This window comes from Acipenser ruthenus, chromosome 6 (genome assembly GCF_902713425.1).
Source record: "Acipenser ruthenus chromosome 6, fAciRut3.2 maternal haplotype, whole genome shotgun sequence".
Classification (NCBI taxonomy): domain Eukaryota; kingdom Metazoa; phylum Chordata; class Actinopteri; order Acipenseriformes; family Acipenseridae; genus Acipenser; species Acipenser ruthenus.
In genome coordinates this window covers 39,657,878-39,683,668 of record NC_081194.1, presented here as the reverse complement: position 1 = coordinate 39,683,668, position 25,791 = coordinate 39,657,878, and the positions used below count along the sequence as shown (strand labels likewise).

Genomic DNA, 25,791 nt, shown 5'->3' with positions numbered 1-25,791 from the left:
ATAAAATTATAAGGCAGGTAAACTGTACCTCCATTACAATCCATCAGTCATTTTTTTTCACTGGGACATACCCAGCACTTGCACTGTTGGTTTTGTCTCATCAGAAGACATTTATCACTTGGAACAAAACTAGAGGGGGCTACACCCCACTTTGTCTGGGCACTCATAAAATACATTTAAATAATTTTCAGTGTACGATACGTCGATCTGTGTGAACAACAGACGTTTAAACGTGTTGTGTATGTATTTTACCCTCGAAAAGGATAACAAGAAAGTGAAATTGTCATCTATGTATTTTCGTAAAACCAGCATACAATGCGTCAAATAGTTCACAATTGAAGTTAGATTTAGTTACAAGTGAAAACTATATCTAAGCTACACGTATAGATCAATATTTACTGCAGACTTTTTATTTTGCTTATTTTGTTTACTAAAAGCAACTTGAACTTACTGAGTTCAGGATAGGTTTCTGGGTTAGGATCTTCCTCCACGTTTAAATGGTGATTTACCGGTCATCACACTTGTCGTTGCCCTCTCCCCAAGAATCAACAGACTTACTTTCCTCCACCATTAGGTCTGCATTCATCATCTTCATCCTCAGTTTCAGCTGAGTCTGTGACTTTGGCAGTGCCACTCATTGAAGGATCATCTATTCGAGCCATCATTCACAGTGGCTGGCTTCTGGCTGGGAGTAAAACATGATCCATCTAATCTGTAGGTCTATATAAAATCTACACAGTGTAGGTCTATATAAAATTTATGCAGAATTACAGCACCTCACTGCTGTTTCTTGCACACTGGACTCTGTCTCGTCCACCGTCCTGCACCAGGCTGGTTGTACTAACTAACAAAAAAATGTATCACTGGATTAGGATCATGGGAAGGTGTTTTACTAAGCAGATCTGGATCAGGTTCCACTGATCCGTAATCTTGATCCGATCCTGGAGCTCACCCGCCGTAACTAGGAAAACTGCTCAATGAAAAGCAAACATATGTGGCTCGTAGTTTAAAGACCCTGTCCGTCAAATTTGTATACAGCCTGAGATCTCACAGTAATGTTACGAAGAAATGTCAAACGGATGGAAAACGTGCCGTTTTTGGAACATTGATAAACTTAAATAAATGAAGCACAAATAGAGACGCAAGAGTCTGCGCAATGTATTTAAGCACCAAAAGTAGGTAATATTAAAAATAGCGATACAGGGATCTTCGATCTAGGTGCGGTCGAGGTGCAAAACAGAAACGCTTTATAAAACAAAAGGGCATGTTGGCCAGCACGCATAGGAATTGTTTCTTTAATTTTCTTCTTTTACCTTTTACTCTCTACTCCCATTCTCCACTCTTGAACACTCCAACCCCGAGTGAGTGATTCATCCCTCTATATATACAGCTGTGCTGGGATTCAATTACTAATTAATCATTCACTTGAATCCCAGCATGTGAACTAATCTGTGCAATCCCCGTGCTCATTTACTAATACACATTTTATCTGATGGAAAGTGATTGTGCAATCCCGTGCCTAAATACAACTATACATTTTACATCATTTGTGCTACATAGCCCCCATTATACCCCGTGCACCAATACATACACACCACATACAACATAAAACACAAAAATACACAGAGGCTTCAGTCCCCCTTTGCTGCCGCCCCGTCTGGATTTTATATTATAATCCAACATTACAAGGACAGGGATATGTGAAATTGTATTAAACTGTGTATGCATAAGAGTGTACTAGGTGGCATAGTGGGCTGTTTTAGAAGTGTCTCATGCCATCTTGGTTCACAATTTAAATGAGTTTGGTGAAACTATAGGCCCCAGTGTATACAAGTCTGCCAAACCATCACACTATTCGGCACAATTGCCTGTCCCTGTTAGAGAGGCCAAGGACTGAAGAGCAGCAGGGTGTGGTTAGGTTAGGATCTTCAGAAGGCGAACCATTCATGCCCTCTGGTGGCACTGTAGCCTACAAAATTAATATACCTCCACAGTTTTTTATATTCTTTGTTTTAGTTGTGTTTTTTAGTTTTAGTTTTTTAGTTTTTATTTGTGAATGGCTTGTTTATATTTCTTTTCTTTTTTTTTTTTTCTTTGTTTAGGACACCAATGATAGCTGGTGGTCTCTTTGTTATGGACAAAGATTACTTTGAAGAACTGGGAAAGTATGACATGATGATGGATGTCTGGGGTGGTGAAAATTTAGGTAAGTGGAGTGATAACTCAAACACAGGACAAAGTGAACTAAGTCCTTGATTTCATTGGAGTCCAGAATTAACATTTTGATGGAAGAAGTTGAGGTTTTCTGTTTTTCTTTTCATTATGGGGTTGCTGAGCAGCTGCCACTTACCCAATTAATTAAAATAATAAATTACTGTCTTACATCTATTGAAAAGGCTAGTAGTCAAGCAATGTATCAAGTTTAGGAGGTGGAGTGGTAACTACACTAGCATTTGAACTCTGTAAGCCAGAGTGAAATTGATTTGATGTTCTCAGCTTCACAATTTGTCCCTTCATTGGCAGTCTCAAATGAGTTCTGACATACTAGTAAAGTTTTTTTGTCTAGTTCAGTAATATTTCACATGTGTTCAAATCATTTTATGAATTGGTAGTCAGACTAGCCCATAGTGGTCATGGGTCCACAATACAATAGAAAAGCACAATTGGCAGACTGCTTGAGAAGAGGGGGGCAACATTTCTGAGAGAAATAAAAACAGTTACGAACTAGCAATAAACGGTTACAATAGTTGCAGGAAGTAGTAATTGACCGTTTTTTTAATATCTTTTTTTTTTACTAGTTTTCTATGATTACAATGAATTTTCAGGCAAGTCTGCTATCGGTTTGTCTGTTGCAGAGATCTCGTTTCGTGTATGGCAATGTGGCGGAAGTCTGGAAATCATTCCTTGTAGCCGGGTAGGCCATGTGTTCCGCAAACAACATCCTTACACCTTCCCAGGAGGAAGTGGGACAGTATTTGCCAGGTTAGTTGGGAATTAAGATCCTGTTGAAGGGGGAGATCTAATGTATCTTAACTGTTGGTCAAACAAACAATATAACTGGTATATTGTTCTTTTAAAAACAACTAATACCTCTACCCCCTTCCACCCCAAAACAGTGTGAATGTATTTTATGTATATTTAAGAAGTGTTGTGCCACATTAACTTTGTTAGGTCTGGAGGGTGTTGTCCTATGTTCATCTCAGAAATATTAAAGCTGCATATACCCTTGTCCAAGCCTTTATTAGATCATGGATATTATTGTAACTCTCTTTCTGCTGGACTCCACAAATTGGGGAAAACTGCAGCATCTCCAGAAAGCTGCACTTACATGGACAACAGAAACGTTTTTGTCCTGGCTGCACTGGCTTCCAGTGACTCCAAAATGAAGATTCTGATTCTCCCTTTTATAAGGTATTACATGGCCCAAATTATCTGGGTGATTTGGTCCAGCCCTCTGTCCCTGGTGTTGTGCAGATCTCCTCTGTAGTTCCTTTTTAGCACATGTTTGGTGGGGAAAAGTTTTAAATAGTTTATTTATATATATATATATATATATATATATATATATATATATATATATATATATATATATATATATATAAAAATATAAATAATATATTACACACAGACGTGCTCAAATTTGTTGGTACTCCTCCACAAAAAACAAAGAATGCACAATTTTCTCTGAAATAACTTGAAACTGACAAAAGTAATTGGCATCCACCATTGTTTATTCCATATTTAATAGAAATCAGACTTTGCTTTTGATTTTTTATTCAACATAACATTGTAAATAATAAAACAAATGAAAATGGCATGGACAAAAATGATGGGACTTCTGCACCTGTTAACAGGTAGTTTGGCCCACTTTTCCTGAGCAAACTGCTCCAGCTGTCTCAGGTTTGATGGGTGCCTTCTCCAGACTGCAAGTTTCAGCTCTTTCCATAGATGTTCGATAGGATTCAGATCAGGACTCATAGAAGGCCACTTCAGAATAGTCCAATGTTTTGTTCTTATCCATTCTTGGGTGCTTTTAGCTGTGTGTTTTGGGTCATTATCCTGTTGGAGGACCCATGACCTGCGACTGAGACAGAGCTTTCTGATACTGGGCAGTACGTTTTGCTCCAGAATGCCTTGATAGTCTTGAGATTTCATTGTGCCCTGCACAGATTCAAGGCACCCTGTGCCAGGCGCAGCAAAGCAGCCCCAAAACATAACCGAGCCTCCTCCATGTTTCACTGTAGGTATGGTGTTCTTTTCTTTGAAAGCTTCATTTTTTCGTCTGTGAACATAGAGCTGATGTGACTTGCCAAAAAGCTCCAGTTTTGACTCATCTGTCCAAAGGACATTCTCCCAGAAGGATTGTGGCTTGTCAATATGCATTTTAGCAAATTCCAGTCTGGCTTTTTTATGTTTTTCTTTCAAAAGTGGAGTCCTCCTGGGTCTTCTTCCATGGAGCCCACTTTCGTTCAAAAAGCGACGGATGGTGTGATCAGAAACTGACGTACCTTCACCTTGGAGTTCAGCTTGTATCTCTTTGGCAGTTATCCTTGGTTCTTTTTCTACCATTCGCACTATCCTTCTGTTCAATCTGGGGTCGATTTTCCTCTTGCGGCCGCGCCCAGGGAGGTTGGCTACAGTTCCATGGACCTTAAACTTCTTAATAATATTTGCAACTGTTGTCACAGGAACATCAAGCTGCTTGGAGATGGTCTTGTAGCCTTTACCTTTACCATGCTTGTCTATTATTTTCTTTCTGATCTCCTCAGACAACTCTCTCCTTTGCTTTCTCTGGTCCATGTTCAGTGTGGTGCACACAATGATACCAAACAGCACAGTGACTACTTTTCTCCATTTATATAGGCTGAATGACTGATTACAAGATTGGAGACATGTGTGATACTAATTAAACAAACTAATTAGTTTGAAATATCACTATAATCCAATTATTTATTATCTTTTCTAAGGGGTACCAACAAATGTGTCCAGGCCATTTTAGAATATCTTTGTAGAATAAGCAATAATTCATCTCTTTTCGCAGCTTCTTTGCTTTATACTATGACATACCAAAGGCATGCAAGTATACATGATAAAATAGCTTTTAATTTCATCACTTTTCAGGAGGAATGAAGCATTATTTCAATGAGCTGTAAGGGTATCAACAAATTTGAGCACGTCTGTATATACCGTGCCTTGCAAAAGTATTCAGACCCCTGACCAATTCTCTCATATTACTGAATTACAAATGGTACATTGAAATTTCATTCGTTTGATATTTTATTTTAAAACACTGAAACTCAAAATCAATTATTGTAAGGTGACATTGGTTTTATGTTGGGAAATATTTTTAAGAAAAATAAAAATCTGAAATATCTTGCTTGCATAAGTATTCAACCCCTGTGCTGTGGAAGCTCCCAGTTTACACAGATGAAAGAAATTGCCCTAACGAGGACATAATTACCTTACCATTGGCCTCCACCTGTGAACCATTAAAGTTGCTGTCACATTTTCTGTATAAAAAACCCACTGTTGAAGGATCATTGGTCAGGCTGTGAAGCTGAAGGAAAATGAAGACCAAAGAGCATTCTACAGAAGTTAGAGGTAAAGTAATACAAATGCATAGATTAGGGAAAGGCTACAAAATAATATCCAAGTGTTTTGGATATCCCAGTAAGCACAGTTGGATCAATAATCAGGAAGTGGAAGCTGCATCACATCACCCTGGCACTGCCAAGAAAAGGCCGTCCCTCAAAACTCAGCGCTCAAACAAGAAGGGGAGGCCAACAATCACTTCGAAGGAGCTACAGAGTTCAGTGGCTGGGAGTGGAGTAATGGTGCACCAGTCAACCATATCAAGAGCTCTGCATAACACTGGCCTGTATGGGAGGGTGGCAAGAAAGAAGCCGTTACTCAAAAAGTACCATCTGAAAGCACGTCTGGAGTTTGCCAGAAAGCATGAGAGTGACCCAGCTGCGATGTGGGAAAAGGTTTTGTGGTCAGATGAGACCAAGATAGAGCTTTTTGGCCAAAACTCAAAGCGCTATGTGTGGCGCAAACTTAACACTGCCCATGCCTCAAGACACACCATCCCTACAGTGAAGTATGGTGGTGGCAGAATCATGCTGTGGGGATGCTTCTCATCAGTAGGGACTGGGCATCTTGTTAAAATTGAAAAAGAATGGATGGAGCAAAATACAGGGAAATACTGCAAGGGAACCTGCTTCAGTCTGCTAAAAAACGGAAGCTTGGGAGGAAATTCACCTTTCAGCAGGACAATGATCCCACGCACAAGGCCAAAGCAACCAATTGGAGTGGCTCAAGAACAAAAAGGTGAATGTCCTACAGTGGCCCAGTCAAAGTCCTGATCTCAATCCCACTGAGAATCTGTGGCACTATTTGAAAATTGCGGTCCACAAGCGTCGTCCAACCAACCTGAACAACCTGGAGCAAATCTGCCAAGAAGAATGGGCCAAAATCACTCCGACACTGTGTGCAAAGCTGGTACATACTTACCCTAAAAGACTTAAAGCTGCTATTGCAGCGAAAGGTGGCTCTACCAAATATTAATGTGTGGGGGTTGAATACTTCTGCAAGCAAGATATTTCAGTTTTTTATTTTTCTTAAAAATATTTCCCAACATTAAACCAATGTCACCTTACAATAATTGATTTTGAGTTTCAGTGTTTTAAAATAAAATATCAAACAGAACGAAATTTCAATGTACCATTTGTAATTCAGTAATATGAGAGAATTGGTCAGGGGTCTGAATACTTTTGCAAGGCACTGTATATATAAAGTAGCAGCTACTCCTTTTTATTTTTTTTTACACTGAACGCCTCCTCCGTACGATCTCATCCGATGACACTGAGCTCCTCTGCACAATCTCATCTGATTACACTGAGTGCTTTGTCCATATGATCTCATTCAATGACACTGAGGTCTTCTGCAAGATCTCATCTGATTACACTGAGCTCCTCTGCACAATTTCATCCGATGACACTGAACTCTGCACAATCTCATCCGATGATACTGAGCTCCTCTGCACGATTTCATCCGATGACACTGAGCTCCTCTGCACAATCTCATCCGATGACACTGAGCTCCTCTGCACAATCTCATCCGATGACACGGAGCTCTTCTGCAAGATCTCATCCGATTATACTGAGGTCCGTCATACGATCTCATCTGATGACACCAAGCACCACCTCTGTACGATCTCATCCGATGACACTGAGCACCTCCTCTGTACGATCTCATTCGATTATGCTGAGCTCATCTGCATGATCTCCTCCGATGACACTGAGCGCCTCCTCCGTATGATCTCATCTGATTACACTGAGCGGCTCCTCCGTACGATCTCATCCGATGACACTGAGCTTCTCTGCACGATCTCATCCAATGACACTGAGCTCTTTCTGCAAGATCTCATCCGATTACGCTGAGCTCCTCCACACATTCTCATCTGGTGACACTGAGCTCCTCTGCACGATCTCATTCGCTTATACTGAGTGCCTCCTCCGTACGATCTCATCCGATGACAATTTCGCTGATCAGAGGAACACAGCTGTCATCACTGAGACCGCATAGAGAGTAATTCAGCGCTTGGCAGATAGGGTAACCGTGCACAGAGAGGTGGCGAGATCCATGACCAGCACTGCAGTGAATTGCATTGCCGCTCAGTGGCCACTTAGATCCAAACACTTCCTAAGTTGGTACAGTGCCTTGCATAAGTATTCACCCCCCTTGGACTTTTCCACATTTTGTAGTGTTACAACCTGGAATTAAAATGGATTTAATTGGGATTTTTACCATTTGATTTACACAACATATTTAACACTTTGAAGGTACAAAATATTTTTTATTGTGACACAAAAGTTAATTAAACAAAAAAAAGACATTTGTTGGTTGCATAAGTATTCACCCCCCTGAGTCAATACTTGGTAGAAGCACCTTTGGCAGCAATTACAGCTGTGAGTCTTTTTGGGTAAGTCTACCAGCTTTGCACATCTGGATCCTGCAATTCTTGCCCATTCTTCTTGGCAAAATTGCTCAAGTTTTGTCAAGTTGGATGGGGACCGTTGGTGAACATCAATTTTCAAGTCTTGCCACAAATTCTCAATCGGATTGAGGTCTGGGCTTTGACTGAGCCATTGGTGTGTAGCGGAAAGGCCACTGAGGCCATAATTGCTGTGAATCAGGATGTTTTTAAGACAAACAAACAGGAACTGGAGTTATCTATAACTTCATAATGCTCAATCAGACCGGTAAGCAATTTTCGTTATTTTCAGAAAAGGGTTGTTCACTAATGCACTTAAAGTAGCGAGAATATTTCACAAACAACACATCGCACCATAAACCTTTAACCACCTATACTTAGTACAATAAAATCCCATTTGTTTGTCAAAATAAAATCATCAATGTAGTTAAAATACGCAAACGTACAGTAATATTAAGAGGTTAATTGTATTTTGAATAACCCTGCTAACATAAATGACTGGTATTATGGCAAGCCAAATGATCATTTAGAGACATCTCAAATTGCATTTTTAAGGTATCTTGAAATATTTAAAGATATCTCTAAATCATTTCTAGATATCTCAAATTGAATTACAGATATCTTTAATTGTGCAGCTTTTAAGATATCTAAAATTCATTTTAAGATATCTGTAAATCAATTAGAGATATCTAAAAATGAAAAAGATATCTCAAATTGATTTACAGATATCTTTAAATGCTATGGATTTTATCCATGTGGATTTTGCTAGCATGGTATGCCAAACTGTCATTTAGAGATATCTTAAAATGAGGGTTGTAAAGATATCTCTAAATCAGTTGAAGATATCTCTAAATGACTTCCTATTCATTTGGAGATATCTCTAAATGGACAGGAAGCCCATTCAAAATATTGTATTGTAATTAATATTTTCACAGGAAGTTATTTAGAAATATCTTTAAATCATTTAGAGATATCTCTAAATGAACAGGAAGTTATTTTGAGAACTTAAAATCAAATCAATTTAAGATATCTCTAAATGTATTTTAGATACCTTAAAATGATTTTGCAATATCTTCAAATATTTAGAGATATCTCTAAATGATAATTCGGCTTGCTATAGTATTAAAACATAAGAAGAACATAACGTTTACAAACGAGAGGAGGCCATTCGGCACATCTTGCTCGTTTGGTTGTTAGTAGCTTATTGATCCCAGAATCTCTTCAAGCAGCTTCTTGAAGGATCCCAGGGTGTCAGCTTCACCAACATTACTGGGGAGTTGGTTCCAGACTCTGTGTAAAAAAGTGCCTGCTATTTTCTGTTCTGAATGCCCCTTTATCTAATCTCCATGTGTGAACCCTGGTCCTTGTTTCTTTTTTCAGGTCGAAAAAGTCCCATGGGTCGACATTGTCAATATCTTTTAGAATTTTAAATGCTTGAATCAGATCACCGCGTAGTCTTCTTTGTTCAAGACTGAATAGATTCAGTTCTTTTAGCCTTTCTGCATACGACATGCCTTTTAAACCCGGGATAATTCTGGTCGCTCTTCTTTACACTCTTTCTAGAGCAGCAATATCCTTTTTGTAAAGAGGTGACCAGAACTGAACACAATATTCTAGATGAGGTCTTACTAATACATTGTAAAGTTTTAACATTACTTTCCTTGATTTAAATTCAACACTTTTCACTATATATCCGAGCATCTTGTTGGCCTTTTTTTTTTTATAGCTTCCCCACATTGTCTAGATGAAGACATTTCTGAGTCAACATAAACTCCTAGGTCTTTTTCATAGATTCCTTCATCAATTGCAGTATCTCCCATATGATATTTCTAATGCACATTTTTATTGCCTGTGTGCGGTACTTTACACTTTTCTCTATTAAATGTAATTTGCCATGTGTCTGCCCAGTTCTGAATGCTGTCTAGATCATTTTGAATGACCTTTGCTGCTGCAACAGTGTTTGCCACTCCTCCTATTTTTGTGTCGTCTGCAAATTTAACAAGTTTGCTTACTATACCAGAATCTAAATCATTAATGTAGATAAAGAATAGCAGAGGACCTAATACTGATCCCTGTGGTACACCACTGGTTACCTCGCTCCATTTTGAGGTTTCTAATTAATGAATCTTTTATGCAGGACTTTGTCAAAAGCTTTCTGTAAATCTAAATAAACCATGCAGTTATCCATTGTCGATGTTGCATCCTCAAAAAAATCAAGCAGGTTAGTTAGACACGATCTCCCTTTCCTAAAACCATGCTGACTGTCTCCCAGGATATTGTTACCATATAGGTAATTTTGGATCTTATTATAGTTTCCATAAGTTTACATATAATAGAAGTCAGGCTTATTGGTCTGTAGTTACCTGGTTCGGTTTTGTCTCCCTTTTTGTGGATCGGTATTACGTTTGCAATTTTCCAGTCTGTCGGTACAACCCCTGTGTCAAGAGACTGTTGCATGATCTTGGTTAGCGGTTTGTAAATAACTTCTCTCATTTCTTTGAGTACTATTGGGAGGAACTCATCCGGCCCAGGGGATTTGTTTATTTTAAGAGCTCCTAGTCCCTTTAACACTTCTGCCTCAGTTATGCTAAAGTTATTTAAAACTGGATAGGAACAGGTCGACGTGGGGCATGTTGTCCGTGTCCTCCTTTGTAAAAACCTGTGAAAAGTAATAATTTTAATGTATTTGCTATTTTTTTTTCTTCATCTATGATTTTGCCATTTGTGTCTCTTAGACATTTAACCTCCTCTTTTGAATGTTCTCTTGCTGTTATAATATTGGAAAAACATTTTGGAATTGGTTTTAGCCCCTCTAGCAATGTTGATTTTTATCTCTCTCTTGGCCTTTCTAACTTCCTTTTTGACTTGTGTTTGCAGTTCCAAGTACACTTTCTGTGTACTTTGTCTTTGGTCCCTTTTAAACGCTCTGTAAAGTGCCTTTTTTCTCTGATTTTTTTTTTTTAATTGATCTATAAAACCATTTTGTTTTAGATTTAGATTTGTCTACTTTTGGGATGTAGTTGTTCTGCGCCTCTAGTACTACATTTTTAAAAAACAGCCATCCTTTTTCTGTGGATGTTTTCTCTATTTTACTCCAATCTACTTCTGTTAGTCTCTGTTTCATACCTTCATAGTTTGCTTTTCTAAAATTGTAAACCTTAGCTTTAGTCATTGCTTTTGGGGTTTTAAAAATCACTTCAAATGAGACCCCCCCCCGCCTGTTAGTGCAGTAGCTTCAAGTTCTAACATTTTGTTTCTGAGACTTCTAGCATTAAGATAAATACATTTAATAGCTGTCTTACCTGAGTTGTTGCCTTTGATTTGATGTGGTCTCCCTTCTGTTTTTTTTTGTTTTCTCCCCCTTCCTTTCTAGTTTAAATGCTTCTGGACCTCCTCCAGGATCCTTTCTCCGAGTAGATGGTTCCCTTTCTGTTTAAGTGCAGTCCGCCCCGCCTATATAGATAGTCCTTGTTGTAGAATGTGCTCCAGTGTTCAAGAAAGAGGAAGCCTTCCTGTGTGCACCACGATTTAAGCCATGCATTTTGATTTTGTATTTCCAGCTGTCCATATGGTCCTTTGCAAGGTGCCGGCAGTATCCCAGAAAATACCACAGTTTTGGTCTTGTCTTTTTAATTTCCTTCCTAGCTCTCCGAATTTGTTTTGCAGGGATCTTGGCCTGTCTCTTCCAATGTTGTTTGTACCGATGTGGACGACTACTACCGGGTCGTCTCCTGTTCGTTCTAGGAGCCTGTCCACGTTCTCAGTGATGTGCGTGACAGAGGCTCCTGGAAGGCAGCACACTGTTGTAGTAAGGGGGTCCAAACTGCGAACTGAACTTGCTGTGTTTCTCAATATGGAGTCCCCAACAATCATGACCTCCCTTCTTTTTGCTGCCTGGCCAGCACTGTTTATAGGGTCCTGGATGTTGTTCCTTTCGTTCTCTTTATGTTTCTGGTTGTTGTGTTTGACAAAGTTTATTTTTTCCCTGCTTCTGCCTATCTAAACCCAGGTGTTTCGACCATCTTCTATCTCCCTGGTTGCTTTTAGTCTGCTAGGGGTGCAGACTTCCATGAATTGTGGGTGTGCCAGCTCCTCAAGCACCTGTTGCTGTCTCATTTCCTGCATCTCCATTTCTCGTACATTTACTAGTTTAAGGAAGTCCTGGATTTTGGGGCACTTTACACACACTTGGTTGAGCTCTGTTGGGCTTTCTCAGATTTCCCACATCATGCAGTTGTCACAGATTACTGGCTTGAAGACCATGTTAATTTTTTTTTTTTTTTTTAAGTTTAGTTTAGCTTCTGCAGCTGTCAACCTGCTTTCAAACTGCTTCTAGCTGCTCTGTACTTTTCCACATATATACTGATGCACAAAAGAAACGCAACACTCAGGTCTAATGGATTTAAACAAATATTTTAAACATCGATATCAAACAAAATCATAGAAAATGTGAACAAAAATACAGATCAAAGAATCATGAAATGTTTTCAGTATCAAACGTGACACGCTGTCAAAATGAAAACATTACAGTTAGTATCGGGTATGACCTCCCTGAGCATTAACACAGTCCTGGCAGTATTAATGCATAGACCTGATCAGCCTCTGGATACACTGCTGTGGGATGTTCCGCCACCCTTCCTGTGCAGCTGCAGCCAGCTAGCGAAGGTTTTCTGATTGCAATTGTCTCCTGTGGATGGCACTATTGGACTCAGGTCAGGAGAAAAAGCTGGCCATGGCAAGACCTTGACATTGTTTTCTTGAAGTCGTGCAATTGTAATCCTAGCACTGTGTGATCTTGCATTGTCCTGCTGGAACAGAAAAACTGTTGCCTCAAGACTTCGTCAATGTATCACTCTGCAGTAAGTTTGCCCTGAATCTGCACTTGCGTTAAAGGAAATTCCTCCCCACATCATCACACTTCCACCACCCCACCGGTTGGCTTGAACAACGCAACAGTCTCCACACACATTGTCTTCCGTCAGGTCTGTCAAGGGCAAAACGGCATTCATCGGTGAATAAAACACTCCACCAGTCTCTCTGCTGCCACCTCAGATGTTCTCTGGCCCACAGACAGCCCGCCTTCAATCATGCCGATAGCAACCAGGTGATCTTCATTACTCAAGCGGGGCGTGGTTGTATCTTGCAGTTTTAACGTAACTCAAATACCAAACACTGAGCACCTGGCGTTTTTATGCAATCACATAACTTGAGCTCAGTATTTTGCTATCCCAAGGAACACTACTACTCAAGCAATCAACAAACCTCTCTGCTAAGTATTTAAAATGTAAATAACATTATCTATGTGCCCAATGAGCTATTGATGTAAAACTTAGACTGTTGTGTTTTCATTGTGCATCCGTGTGTGTGTCTACATATATATTTTTAAATGAATGCTGGATTGCCGTTATTTCGCTTGAGATTGCTCGTCGAGAAGCTCTAACTGATAATATGGGGTGGGTATTTCCAATTTCATTATGTTAAGAACATAAGAACATAAGAAAGTTTACAAACGAGAGGAGGCCATTCAGCCCATCTTGCTTGTTTGGTTGTTAGTAGCTTATTGATACCAGAATCAGGTCGATTAAAAAAAGTATATATTTTGATTAGCAGGTTTATTACTGTCTCGCATTTCATGAATTAACAATCAGATTAAAACAGATGATTGTCTGCCTTTACTTGTGCCTGTGTTTTTTCATTCTTTTCTTCAGTTAAATCCTTCACATTTGAAAATGGTCTCATATTAGAAAAGTGTTATGGATTTTTTTTTTTTTTTTTTCCTGTTAGCAACACCGGTACCTCAGCAGAATGTGTCTTTTTATAATGAAAAAAATGCAAGTTGCCCTTTTTTAATAGACACACTTTTTGTGACATTTTCAACAGAGATGCAGAATCGAATTGTAAGTGCAGTTTAAGATTACATTTAATAGAATCACTTTGTAACTGCAGTTTAACACCAAAAAAGCAGTATAAAAAAACGAATTGCAGTTTAACAGTAGCCTGTAAAAGAATCACAATGTAACTACAGATTAACACTAGACTGTAATAAAATTACATTGTAACACAAGTTTTACACTAGACTGAAATAATCATTGTAACTGCAGTTTAACACCACAGTAGTAAAATTCCATTGGAACTGCAGTCTAACTCCCACTGCAGTACAGTCCAATTGTTCCTGCAGTTTAACAATGAACTACAGGAACAATAATACACATTGGAACTGTAGTAAAATCACACTGTAACTGCAGTCTAACATTACATTAAATAGAATCACTTAAAAAAGTTCTAACTTTCGTGAAGAATGAGCAATATGTTAAATCCTTGCTCTCAATTGTAAAAGCAATTATTTACATTAATTAAACAGGTTTTTATGGACAAAACATGAGGCATTTTGAGACCTTGTGAAATTAACCTTATGTCTTGTCCATTAAAACCTGTTTAAACTGACATATAGGGCTACGTTACGTTAAGTCACTTATGTTGTTTTACAGCAAGACCTTACAATATGTAACACATTAAAATAGAAAAATATCCCAGGAGTAAAGCATAAGTTGTGTAGGACTTACTTTACCCTAGTGAATTAACTACAAAGCAAAGGTGCCAAATTGCAGTTCAAGTTAAACGTTGTTTTGTATATTTCCGAAATAAATAGTACATAACGTTGACAACGCTTTTTATTTATTTTCATTCCTTGCCATTGCTGTTTCTTCATAATAAACAGTGGCCATCGACACATTTTCATAAAGTAATAACACAAGGTTTACTTGTGCCTTTTTGTAGCTGAACAAGCAAACGAAAACTGAAATTTAAAATTTTAAGCACTTCAAATAAAACAAATGTGGAAATGTGTTGTAAAGTGAAGGGGAAAAAAAGTTGCAACAAAAAATATATAATATATACAATCTATATAAAAATCACTGCATGACAATTTCAGGAAGTTGTGTACTGTTTAAGCGAGGCATTTCAGAATGACGTGCTTGCCTTTTTTCTATCCCATGAAACCTCAGATGAGAAGCGGGTGTGCATACACATTTTAACAACACATTTTTTTTACTACTGGGCAAATCGATTGTTCAGCATATGTTAAAATTCCTGCCAGGTGCTCTTCATCAACTATTTTTTCCTGTGCATGTTCTAGCCCCAGAGCACCCACTGACTGCCTCTATGGTTCATTTACATAATATCACCATAACTATTTTAATTTGGGCTGTAGCATGCTGCATGTATCCATCTCTTCATCAAAAATGACTTGGCTAAGGTCAGAATGATTGAGTTGGGATTAAAATTCAGAATAGTTCGGCTCCAAATATCTAACTCTAAATGCATTAACAGGCCCTCCTAAATTGTGCAATGTTCATCTATCAAAAGTGACTGAAAAACAGCCTATTCTGTCAAGAACTTTGTATTAAGTCACAGTCTGATTTATTTTATTTTTTATTATTTTTCTTTTTTTCTTTTTCTTTTTTAAGGAACACCCGGAGGGCAGCAGAGGTTTGGATGGATGAATTTAAAAATTTCTACTATGCAGCAGTGCCATCAGCTCGAAACGTCCCTTATGGGAAGTAAGTGTCACTGTGGTTGCTGTCAGGATTCTTTTCTAAGCATTTTGTCTGAAGCTCATTTCAAAAGAAACCGATTAAACAGCAACTTTTATTTCTTTTTACACATTAGTATCCAGAGCAGGCTAGAAATGAAAAAGCGACTTGGCTGTAAACCTTTTAAGTGGTATCTGGAAAACGTCTACCCGGAACTTAGGTGGGTGTTGTTTCTTATGCATTTTATCACACTTTGATAGGATTTCAGTTTGAAAGTATTTTCCAGTGATAACCCAATAGGAGGTCAAACATATCACAATGTAGTAAACAAATTGTTCCTCAAATTAAAATAGAAAATAAAAAGGGGTTATTTTATACTTGGAGGCTAATGTAGCAGATTGGCTCATTGTATGCCAACAATGAGTCCAGTAAACCAAGTCCTCCATTGATCACATTCAGTTAAATTATAGCAAACCATTACTGCCAACTGACCCAGCTAGATCTTAATCTACAAAACTGCATGCAATGAAGGTTCTGGTGGCTCTTCATGCAAATAGCTCTAGAAAAGCAAAAAAGGTTTACTTTTGGAGAATGTAACTGTATACAGGAATCATTTAAAACATATAACTGCCAATATTACTCACTGTAAATAGTATTATCTATAGTTTTCTCTAGTAATATGTTACGCATGCCATAGAACATTATTGTATACTGTATTTGAATAAGTATGGCAACAGTCTTAAATACAAGCTTCCAAAATTTGCAGAGAGACAAGTGGTGGCTTCTTATTTAGGCTGTAATATGAAAAATAGTTTTTTGTGGTATTCATGCTATCATATAGTTTATGCTTACTATTTTATTAACATAACCAGCAAGGCCTCAAAGCTCTGCAAAGCTTATATATATATATATATATATATATATATATATATATATATATATATATATATATATATATATATATATATATATATATTAATTTATAAAAAGATAATCCATATAATCCTGTGTCTCCATGGTGATAAATGAATTTGATTCTGTAGGTAGGCTGGTTAATCACTTGCAGTGTTCATATGTTTGTCTCCTATCCAGATATCCCTTTGATAGTGTGTTTTGGATCTTTGGAATGTTGGAACATGAAGTTTAGATCAGTGTGCTGGGTTCCAAATGACAGTGCATGACCAGACTGAATTTGTGCCTTGCAGCTGCTGGCATCCCAATTTGAAAAACAATATTTGTGCGAGTTACTGCCTCTTACTTAAAAAATTGCCAGTGGTACAGATTTTACTCTCAAGCCAGGCTATGCAAATAGCTCACTGTTGTGTTTGCCCCATTGTTCTGGTTTACTGAAGTTCTTCACAGAGACGGTGGCAAAGTGAAATGTCAGATGCCTCAAACCTAACCCTGGGTAGACCACCCTTAGGGTAGCGTTCTGCGATACCTCATTTCGGTAGCCTCGATACGATACCATTCACAGTATCATGATATTCAATACTATCACCAGCCTTCTCAGTTCCAGCCGGCGGCCGGGTAAATTGCTGTCTACTTTGCCAGATGAGCCGCCTAAAATAGTTATTTCAAAAAGGAATAAAAAAAATTTGTTTTTACAGTGCTTGTATGTTCCAGTGAATTGCATTCAAAATGTTTATTTTCTTCCAGTAAAATAGCGACAATTTCCACAATTCAATACGTATGCAAGTAGAGTGAAACATTCCTTCTCTGAGGGCACTTCGTTTCCAGGCTTATGTTTCCATGGACACCGTGAATTGTTATGGACCAATCAGTTTCGAGCTTCGACTTAAGGTTGTTCGATCCCAGGAGGGGGGTGAAGGAACCACTGGCTTCGTGTGGGGCACAAGGCCGCTGTGGGACTAACGAAAGCCACGGCTGGTAATTAGTGTTAATTACACAAGCAAATAAGCAGATAAGTAATGATATGTATCTGTTTGTAGGTCTCTCACGCTTTCAGGTTTAAGGTTAAATAGGTTAAATATCCATTCGGTGGTGGTTACATTTTGTTCTTGATAGGGAACTAAGCCAGATGTTTTACATGCATGGGTATCTTTAGAAGTGCTCTAAAAATGTGAGCAACGAATGAAAAAATGAAAAACTGTTGTGGAAGCTGATTCACACGGGTACTTCAATAAACAACCAAATGAGCAAGATGGGCCAAATGGACCTCCCCTTGTTTGTAACATTTCTTCTGTTCTTAAAAACTCACATACAACATAATACCTCCATGAATCTATACTGTTCAAATCTTTTAGAAAGTAAAACATACACAGTGGTTTGCAGAAGTATTCACCCCCCTGCAAAGTTTTCACATTTTGTTGGCACCTGAGCGTACTCCACGACGCTTTCAAATGAGACTTTACATGTAGAATCTACACAAACTACTTCACATTGATAAAGTTAAAAAATGCATATAGAATATAAATAAGTAAGATTTACAGAGAAAAACAGATTAATCTCAGTTGCATAAATATTCAACCCCTTTGCTACTGCAGCCCTAAATCAGCTCAGGTGCAAATTATTTGTTTGAAGGGTCACAACATTAGTGAAATGGTTTCAGCCTGTACTCAAAGTGGTTTAACTTGTAGATAATTTCAGGTATACAAAGACTTTCAAGCTGCAACAAGCTGCAACTCACATAGTGATCCAACAAAGCAACCATGAAGACCAAGGAGCTTTCAAAACAAGTCAGGGATAAAGTGGTAGAGAGGCACAGAGAAGGAGAAGGGTACAAGAAAATTTCAAAGGCGCTGATTATCCCTCTCAGCACAGTGAAGTCCATCATTAAGAAGTGGAAGATGCATCATACCACCCAGACACTATCCAGATCAGGTTGCCCTCCCAAACTGAGCAGCCGGGCAAGCAGGAAACTGGTTTGGGATGTCACTCTGAAGCCAACAATGATCTTGAGAGATTTGCAAAGTTCTATGTCTGAGATGGGAGTCAGTGTTCACACATCAACAATAAGCTGGTCCCTACACAAAGCTGGCCTGTATGGACGGGTGGCAAGAAAGAAGCCATTACTCAAAAAGCCTCATCTTAAAGCACGTATGGAGTTTGCAAAAAAGCATGTAGATGATACTGCAGACGTGGAAAAAGGTTTTGTGGTCAGATGAGACAAATATTGAACTAAATTCCAAGCGTTACACCTGGCACAAGCCCAACACTGCACATCACCCAGTCAACATCATCCCAACTGTCAAGCATGGTGGTGGCAGCATCATGTTATGGGGATGCTTCTCTTCAGCAGGGACTGGGAAGCTTGTCAGGATAGAGAGGAGAATGGATGGTGCAAAGTACAGGCAAATCCTTGAGGAAATCCTGTTTGAGTCAGCCAAGACTGGGGAGGAAATTCACATTTCAGCAGGACAATGACCCAAAGCACAAAGCCAAAGCCACACAAGTATATATATATATATATATAGTATAAATGCTAAACTAGACTAGCCTGATTAATTCATGTACACTGTAAAACATGTTTTTTAAATGAACACAGTAATGTGTTACATTAGGGAATACACACAAACACTGTATTCCTTAATTATTTTTCTATGCGTTCATTTTATAAATTTATAGTGTTAGATATTTTGAAAATCACCACTTTCAAATAATTTAATAAAATTAGTTCAGCGGATTAAAAAAAACTTATTTCTGGCAAAGAACTGATTCTGATAGTACTAAAACCGCTGATAACATACACAATTCAAGTGAAAAATTCAAAGTTAAGTATTATATTTAATGCTACATTTCTAAAACAAACAGGCTACTAATGTAGATGCCTTCCTCTTGCGTGCTATTAGAATATAATTCTGTTTAAGCATATTCAAGTCAAATGTCTCCGTCAAAACAACGTCCTAGTGCACCTTAAATAAGAACATAAGACATTTTATTAATGAGAGGAGGTCATTTGGCCCATCATGGTCTTTTGATTGTTAAAAATCTTGCAAAGCACATAAATTAGACAAAAGACAACCACTCTGGCTACTGTAGTAAACTATAAGTGCTTTTTATTGTTTTCATGCTGAACCTGCAGCCTGCATTGGCAGACTTTTGCAGTGTGACTCGGAAGCTTCTAGGTCTTGTGCTTTCCTCTGCAGGTGAAGCATCACATTGATCCTGTTATCTGTAGGGAAACTGATATGCTAGCAATGAAGTCTGTATTCATCCTGGTCTTTCCACTGCTAATGCATACAATTCAAAACACAGGAGATTTGATTTCCATTACACGAGAGTAGATGTTAAAACTTCATGCTGATTTGAACTCGGCTCTCGCCAAGATAAGCACCAACTAAGACGTAGCTTTACAGTAAACTAATGTGATCCATATGCGTCTCCATCCATTTACGTTTCCTTCCATATGATGATGTAGATATCCTTCTGTCTGGTGTTAATGGCTGAAGTGTAATGCTGGCTCCAGGGATCAGCTTATTTTGCCTCCCTGGCGCATCAGCACACACAACGGCTGCGATGCTGGCTCCAGGGATCAACCAAAGTGCGGCCTCCCCAGCGCATCAGCATGACAACCGTCTGGATTGAGCTAAGTAGGGTACATCTCTGGGGTTTTCAAGTGGGCACCTTCCATCCTCAGTGTTTCGTCGACTAGCCCACGACACCTCAAGAGGGCTCGACGGTGATTCTGGCGTCCCAGCATCACCCCCCTCCGTCCCCCACTCAACTCAGCCCAGCTTACTTACCTGTCCCCAGCCAGAATCTTTCCGTCTCAACCACAGCCAGTTGCTGCTCCTCTCTGCTGCTTCAGATAAGTTCTTCACTGTGCGACGCAACTCTTGGCCACTGAATCCGACGTCTCTGAGAAACCGGGTTGTAGAATGTGCCACAAATCCTCGACAACCCACTTCCACTGGGTAAACCCGAACTCTCCATCCTCGCTGTTCCGCTTCAGTGGCTAGTTGAGCATACCGCAGTTTCTTCCTCTCATACGCCTCATCTACAGCGTCCTCCCATGGCACTGTTAACTCTACCAGGTGAACAAGGCGTGCTGATCCAGACCACAAGACAATATCTGGTCGAAGGTTAGTGGTGGCAATCTCAGGTGGAAAAATAAGCCGTTGACCAACATCTGCCAGCATATTCCAGTCTCTAGCAGCTTCCAGTTGTCCTGGGCGAGGATTGGTTTTAACACCTTTTCTTGGTGGTTGCTCTCCTGGGCGGAGGAATGTTGTCTTTTGTGTGTAATGTTTTGATGGAACAGGTGGCAACTTATTGGTCATGTTACGCTTGTCTTCCAATGCTAAGGCCAAACATCGCAGCACCTGGTCATGGCGCCAAGTAAACCGTCCTTGGCTAAGAGCCACCTTACATCCTGTCAAAATGTGCCTTAATGTTGCAGGTGATGAACACAAAGGACATGAGGGATCCTCTCCTACCCAGAGGTTTAGGTTCTGTGGTGATGGGAGAACATCATATGTTGACCTGATGAGGAAACTGATCCTGCTCTGTTCCATTGACCATAGGTCTTGCCAGCCAATCTTGCGTTGTTCCACACTCTCCCATCTCATCCATTCTCCCTGTTTGGCCTGGGAAATGGCCTTTATACACCTCATCCTCTCCTCCTGCTTTTGCACCTCGTTGACTACCAGCTTCCTTCTTTGAGCTGGGGCCGCCTTGTGCCATGTAGGAGGAGTTGAACTGAAACCAAGACCCCCTCTTCCATGCTGAACTTGCCCCATGATATCACCAATTCGAAGGGCAGCCTTTGCATCTTCCACAGCTTTCTTTGCCGCCCACTTTCTTCCAGTTTTCAACACAGGTGCTGCCTCCCTTACGCATTTATCGCGTGACTCTACTAATGTCATTTCCAGTCTGACCTTGGCGCACTTAAACTCCTCGGTTAGAGCAGAGACTGGTAGCTGCAGTATTCCTTTACCATAAAGTCCCACTCTGCTGAGGCAGCGTGGAACTCCCAACCATTTCCTGATGTATGAACTGATTAAAGCTTCCAGCTTCTCTACTGTTGTCAAAGAAACCTCGTACACAGTCAGTGGCCACAGCAACCTCGGCAGTAGACCAAACTGAAAGCACCAGAGTTTTAGTTTACCTGGTAGAGCGCAGCTGTCTATGCTCTTCAACCCTTCCACTGCTTGTTGTCTAACTTCTCCCACACGAACTGTGTCCTTTAGATCCCCGTCGTACCATCTCCCAAGACTCTTCACTGGCTTCTCAGACACTGTTGGTATTGCCTCACCATTAATGAAGAATGTTTTATCTACTACTTTGCCTTTAATTATAGAGATGCTCCTTGATTTAGTGGGCTTGAATTGCATTCGTGCCCATTCAATGTTATTGGTTAACTTGCCCAATAATCGATTAGTGCAGGCTACTGTTGTAGTCATGGTTGTCATGTCATCCATGTATGCTCGAATTGGTGGTAGTCGCATTCCAGAAGCCAAGCGCTCTCCTCCTACTACCCATTTTGATGCCCTAATGATTACTTCCATTGCCATGGTAAAAGCCAGTGGAGAAATGGTGCATCCTGCCATTATTCCAACCTCTAGGCATTGCCATGTAGTGCTGAATTCTGAAGTTGAAAAACTGAATTGCAAATCTCCAAAATAGGCTTTCACTAAATTTGTTATTGTCATCGGTACACTGAAAAAATCAAATGCTGCCCAAAGTAGTTCATGTGGCACTGAACCATATGCATTAGCCAAATCCAGGAATGTCACATGGAGCTCCTTCCTCTCCTTTTTAGCTGATTGAATTTGTTGCCAGATCACATTGATGTGTTCTAAGCAACCTGGGAAACCTGGAATGCCCGCTTTTTGTATTGAAGTGTCAATGAAGCAGTTCTTTAATAGGTAAGCTGACAATCTCTGAGCAATAATGCTGAAGAAAATCTTGCCTTCTACGTTTAATAGGGAAATGGGACGAAACTGACTGATGCTTGTAGAATCTTTTTCTTTAGGTATAAAGACTCCACCTGCTCGGCGCCATGCTCTTGGTACAACCTGTTTTTCCCATGCCACTTTCATCAATTTCCACAGAATTCGTAGAACTCCTGAAGCACTCTTGTACACTCTGTACGGAACTCCATTAGGCCCTGGAGATGATGAAGCCCTTGCTTTTTTCACAGCTTGCTCTATTTCTTTCCACTTAGGTGCACAGTCCTCCATTTGGTATTCTGGTGGATTGATAGGTGGGATGTCTGACGGAATTGACATAGGCTCCTGCCTTTTTGAATCTGTATGTGTTTCCTCCAAATATCTCTCCAGCTCAACCTTAGATGCTTTTAGTGTGCCATTCTTCTCACTGGTGAATAACTTCTTTACAAATTTGAATGGGTCTTTATAAAAGTTAGTTCTCGCACGCTCCTTCTTTTTGTAGCGTTTCCGTAGGCGCTCAGCTCTGCGCAATGTTGCAAGCTTATCTTTTATGACCCTTTGTAAGAGATTGAGTCCCTCCTTCTGACTTTGTTCTGCTCTTCTCCATTGGTTCCTCAGCTGTCTCCTTTCTCTAACTAAGCGTTCAATCTCCTGCTGCCGTCTAGACTTTCCAGGAATAGTTTGTACTTTTTCCTTCCTTTTTTCAACTCCAAACCTCTCACTTCCATATGCGTAGATGATGTCCCCAAATTTATCCAGCTTCTTTTCAACTGTTCCACTTAATCTTTCCAATGCAACGCAGAGATCTGTGTTTACTGTGTCCCATGCAGTTTTCTCACAAGCTCTTGGCCATTTAACTCCAGGCTTGTGCCCGTTGAGGTTCTTTTCTCTCTTATGCTGGTTTGTCTGACCGGGTTCACAAGGATCATTAGGTTCATCACTAACTGTGTCCATGCAAGTCCTCCTCACATCTATGACAGGGGTGCTGATATCCTGCGAACTGTGGTTTGCTTCCTGTCGCTGGATTTCATTCGACTGACTTGACTGACTTCGTAAGAAGTACTGATCAATGCGAGGCCCTTGTCCCTTCTCCCTCAAGCATTTCATTCTCCCTTGATGAATCTTCAAACCCCTGACCGTTGTCGCCTTGCTCCAGCCGCAGACACAAACCTGGAGTTCCATGTCTTTGTTAACTGCAGATCTTGAACTAGTCTTTTGTGAAGTACTCTCCATACTCATATCCGTTTCCGTTCCCAAGTCGTTAACCGTGTTGTCCAACGTTGAGTCATCTTCCGCCCCCGCTCTCGCAGACTCTAGGGGTATTTTTCTCTTTAATTTCTTAGAAGCCTTGGGCGGGTGTCTCCAGCATCCTGTAAACACAGAGCTGGATACTGCCGACAAGGGTAGCTAACCCTTACCAGCCCCAATGGGGTCTCTTTCCTCCTGTCAGCTGTCTCTCCAGGCTGTCACAAGGTCTTTCCCTTGTTGCCAGCTGCACTATTCACAGCAGTCACTGGACGTATCCAGATCTTCATGATTTCCATTACACGAGAGTAGATGTTAAAACTTCATGCTGATTTGAACTCGGCTCTCGCCAAGATAAGCACCAACTAAGACGTAGCTTTACAGTAAACTAATGTGATCCATATGCGTCTCCATCCATTTACGTTTCCTTCCATATGATGATGTAGATATCCTTCTGTCTGGTGTTAATGGCTGAAGTGTAATGCTGGCTCCAGGGATCAGCTTATTTTGCCTCCCTGGCGCATCAGCACACACAACGGCTGCGATGCTGGCTCCAGGGATCAACCAAAGTGCGGCCTCCCCAGCGCATCAGCATGACAACCGTCTGGATTGAGCTAAGTAGGGTACATCTCTGGGGTTTTCAAGTGGGCACCTTCCATCCTCAGTGTTTCGTCGACTAGCCCACGACACCTCAAGAGGGCTCGACGGTGATTCTGGCGTCCCAGCATCACCCCCCTCCGTCCCCCACTCAACTCAGCCCAGCTTACTTACCTGTCCCCAGCCAGAATCTTTCCGTCTCAACCACAGCCAGTTGCTGCTCCTCTCTGCTGCTTCAGATAAGTTCTTCACTGTGCGACGCAACTCTTGGCCACTGAATCCGACGTCTCTGAGAAACCGGGTTGTAGAATGTGCCACAAATCCTCGACAACCCACTTCCACTGGGTAAACCCGAACTCTCCATCCTCGCTGTTCCGCTTCAGTGGCTAGTTGAGCATACCGCAGTTTCTTCCTCTCATACGCCTCATCTACAGCGTCCTCCCATGGCACTGTTAACTCTACCAGGTGAACAAGGCGTGCTGATCCAGACCACAAGACAATATCTGGTCGAAGGTTAGTGGTGGCAATCTCAGGTGGAAAAATAAGCCGTTGACCAACATCTGCCAGCATATTCCAGTCTCTAGCAGCTTCCAGTTGTCCTGGGCGAGGATTGGTTTTAACACCTTTTCTTGGTGGTTGCTCTCCTGGGCGGAGGAATGTTGTCTTTTGTGTGTAATGTTTTGATGGAACAGGTGGCAACTTATTGGTCATGTTACGCTTGTCTTCCAATGCTAAGGCCAAACATCGCAGCACCTGGTCATGGCGCCAAGTAAACCGTCCTTGGCTAAGAGCCACCTTACATCCTGTCAAAATGTGCCTTAATGTTGCAGGTGATGAACACAAAGGACATGAGGGATCCTCTCCTACCCAGAGGTTTAGGTTCTGTGGTGATGGGAGAACATCATATGTTGACCTGATGAGGAAACTGATCCTGCTCTGTTCCATTGACCATAGGTCTTGCCAGCCAATCTTGCGTTGTTCCACACTCTCCCATCTCATCCATTCTCCCTGTTTGGCCTGGGAAATGGCCTTTATACACCTCATCCTCTCCTCCTGCTTTTGCACCTCGTTGACTACCAGCTTCCTTCTTTGAGCTGGGGCCGCCTTGTGCCATGTAGGAGGAGTTGAACTGAAACCAAGACCCCCTCTTCCATGCTGAACTTGCCCCATGATATCACCAATTCGAAGGGCAGCCTTTGCATCTTCCACAGCTTTCTTTGCCGCCCACTTTCTTCCAGTTTTCAACACAGGTGCTGCCTCCCTTACGCATTTATCGCGTGACTCTACTAATGTCATTTCCAGTCTGACCTTGGCGCACTTAAACTCCTCGGTTAGAGCAGAGACTGGTAGCTGCAGTATTCCTTTACCATAAAGTCCCACTCTGCTGAGGCAGCGTGGAACTCCCAACCATTTCCTGATGTATGAACTGATTAAAGCTTCCAGCTTCTCTACTGTTGTCAAAGAAACCTCGTACACAGTCAGTGGCCACAGCAACCTCGGCAGTAGACCAAACTGAAAGCACCGGAGTGTTATAGCTATCACATTACATACACATAAAATACTGATA

At 40.5% G+C, this 25,791-nt stretch overlaps 1 protein-coding gene across 1 annotated transcript in view; it reads left to right on the top strand.

The window, feature by feature from the left end:
- Positions 1-25,791, top strand: part of galnt2 (UDP-N-acetyl-alpha-D-galactosamine:polypeptide N-acetylgalactosaminyltransferase 2) — a 140,142-nt gene that overhangs the window by 92,385 nt on the left and 21,966 nt on the right. Inside the window, exons 10-13 of the mRNA XM_034921702.2 lie at positions 2,103-2,206; positions 2,856-2,982; positions 15,463-15,555; positions 15,665-15,748. Of these exons, the coding sequence (XP_034777593.2) occupies positions 2,103-2,206; positions 2,856-2,982; positions 15,463-15,555; positions 15,665-15,748 (408 nt within the window). The remainder of the gene's footprint in view (positions 1-2,102; positions 2,207-2,855; positions 2,983-15,462; positions 15,556-15,664; positions 15,749-25,791) is intronic.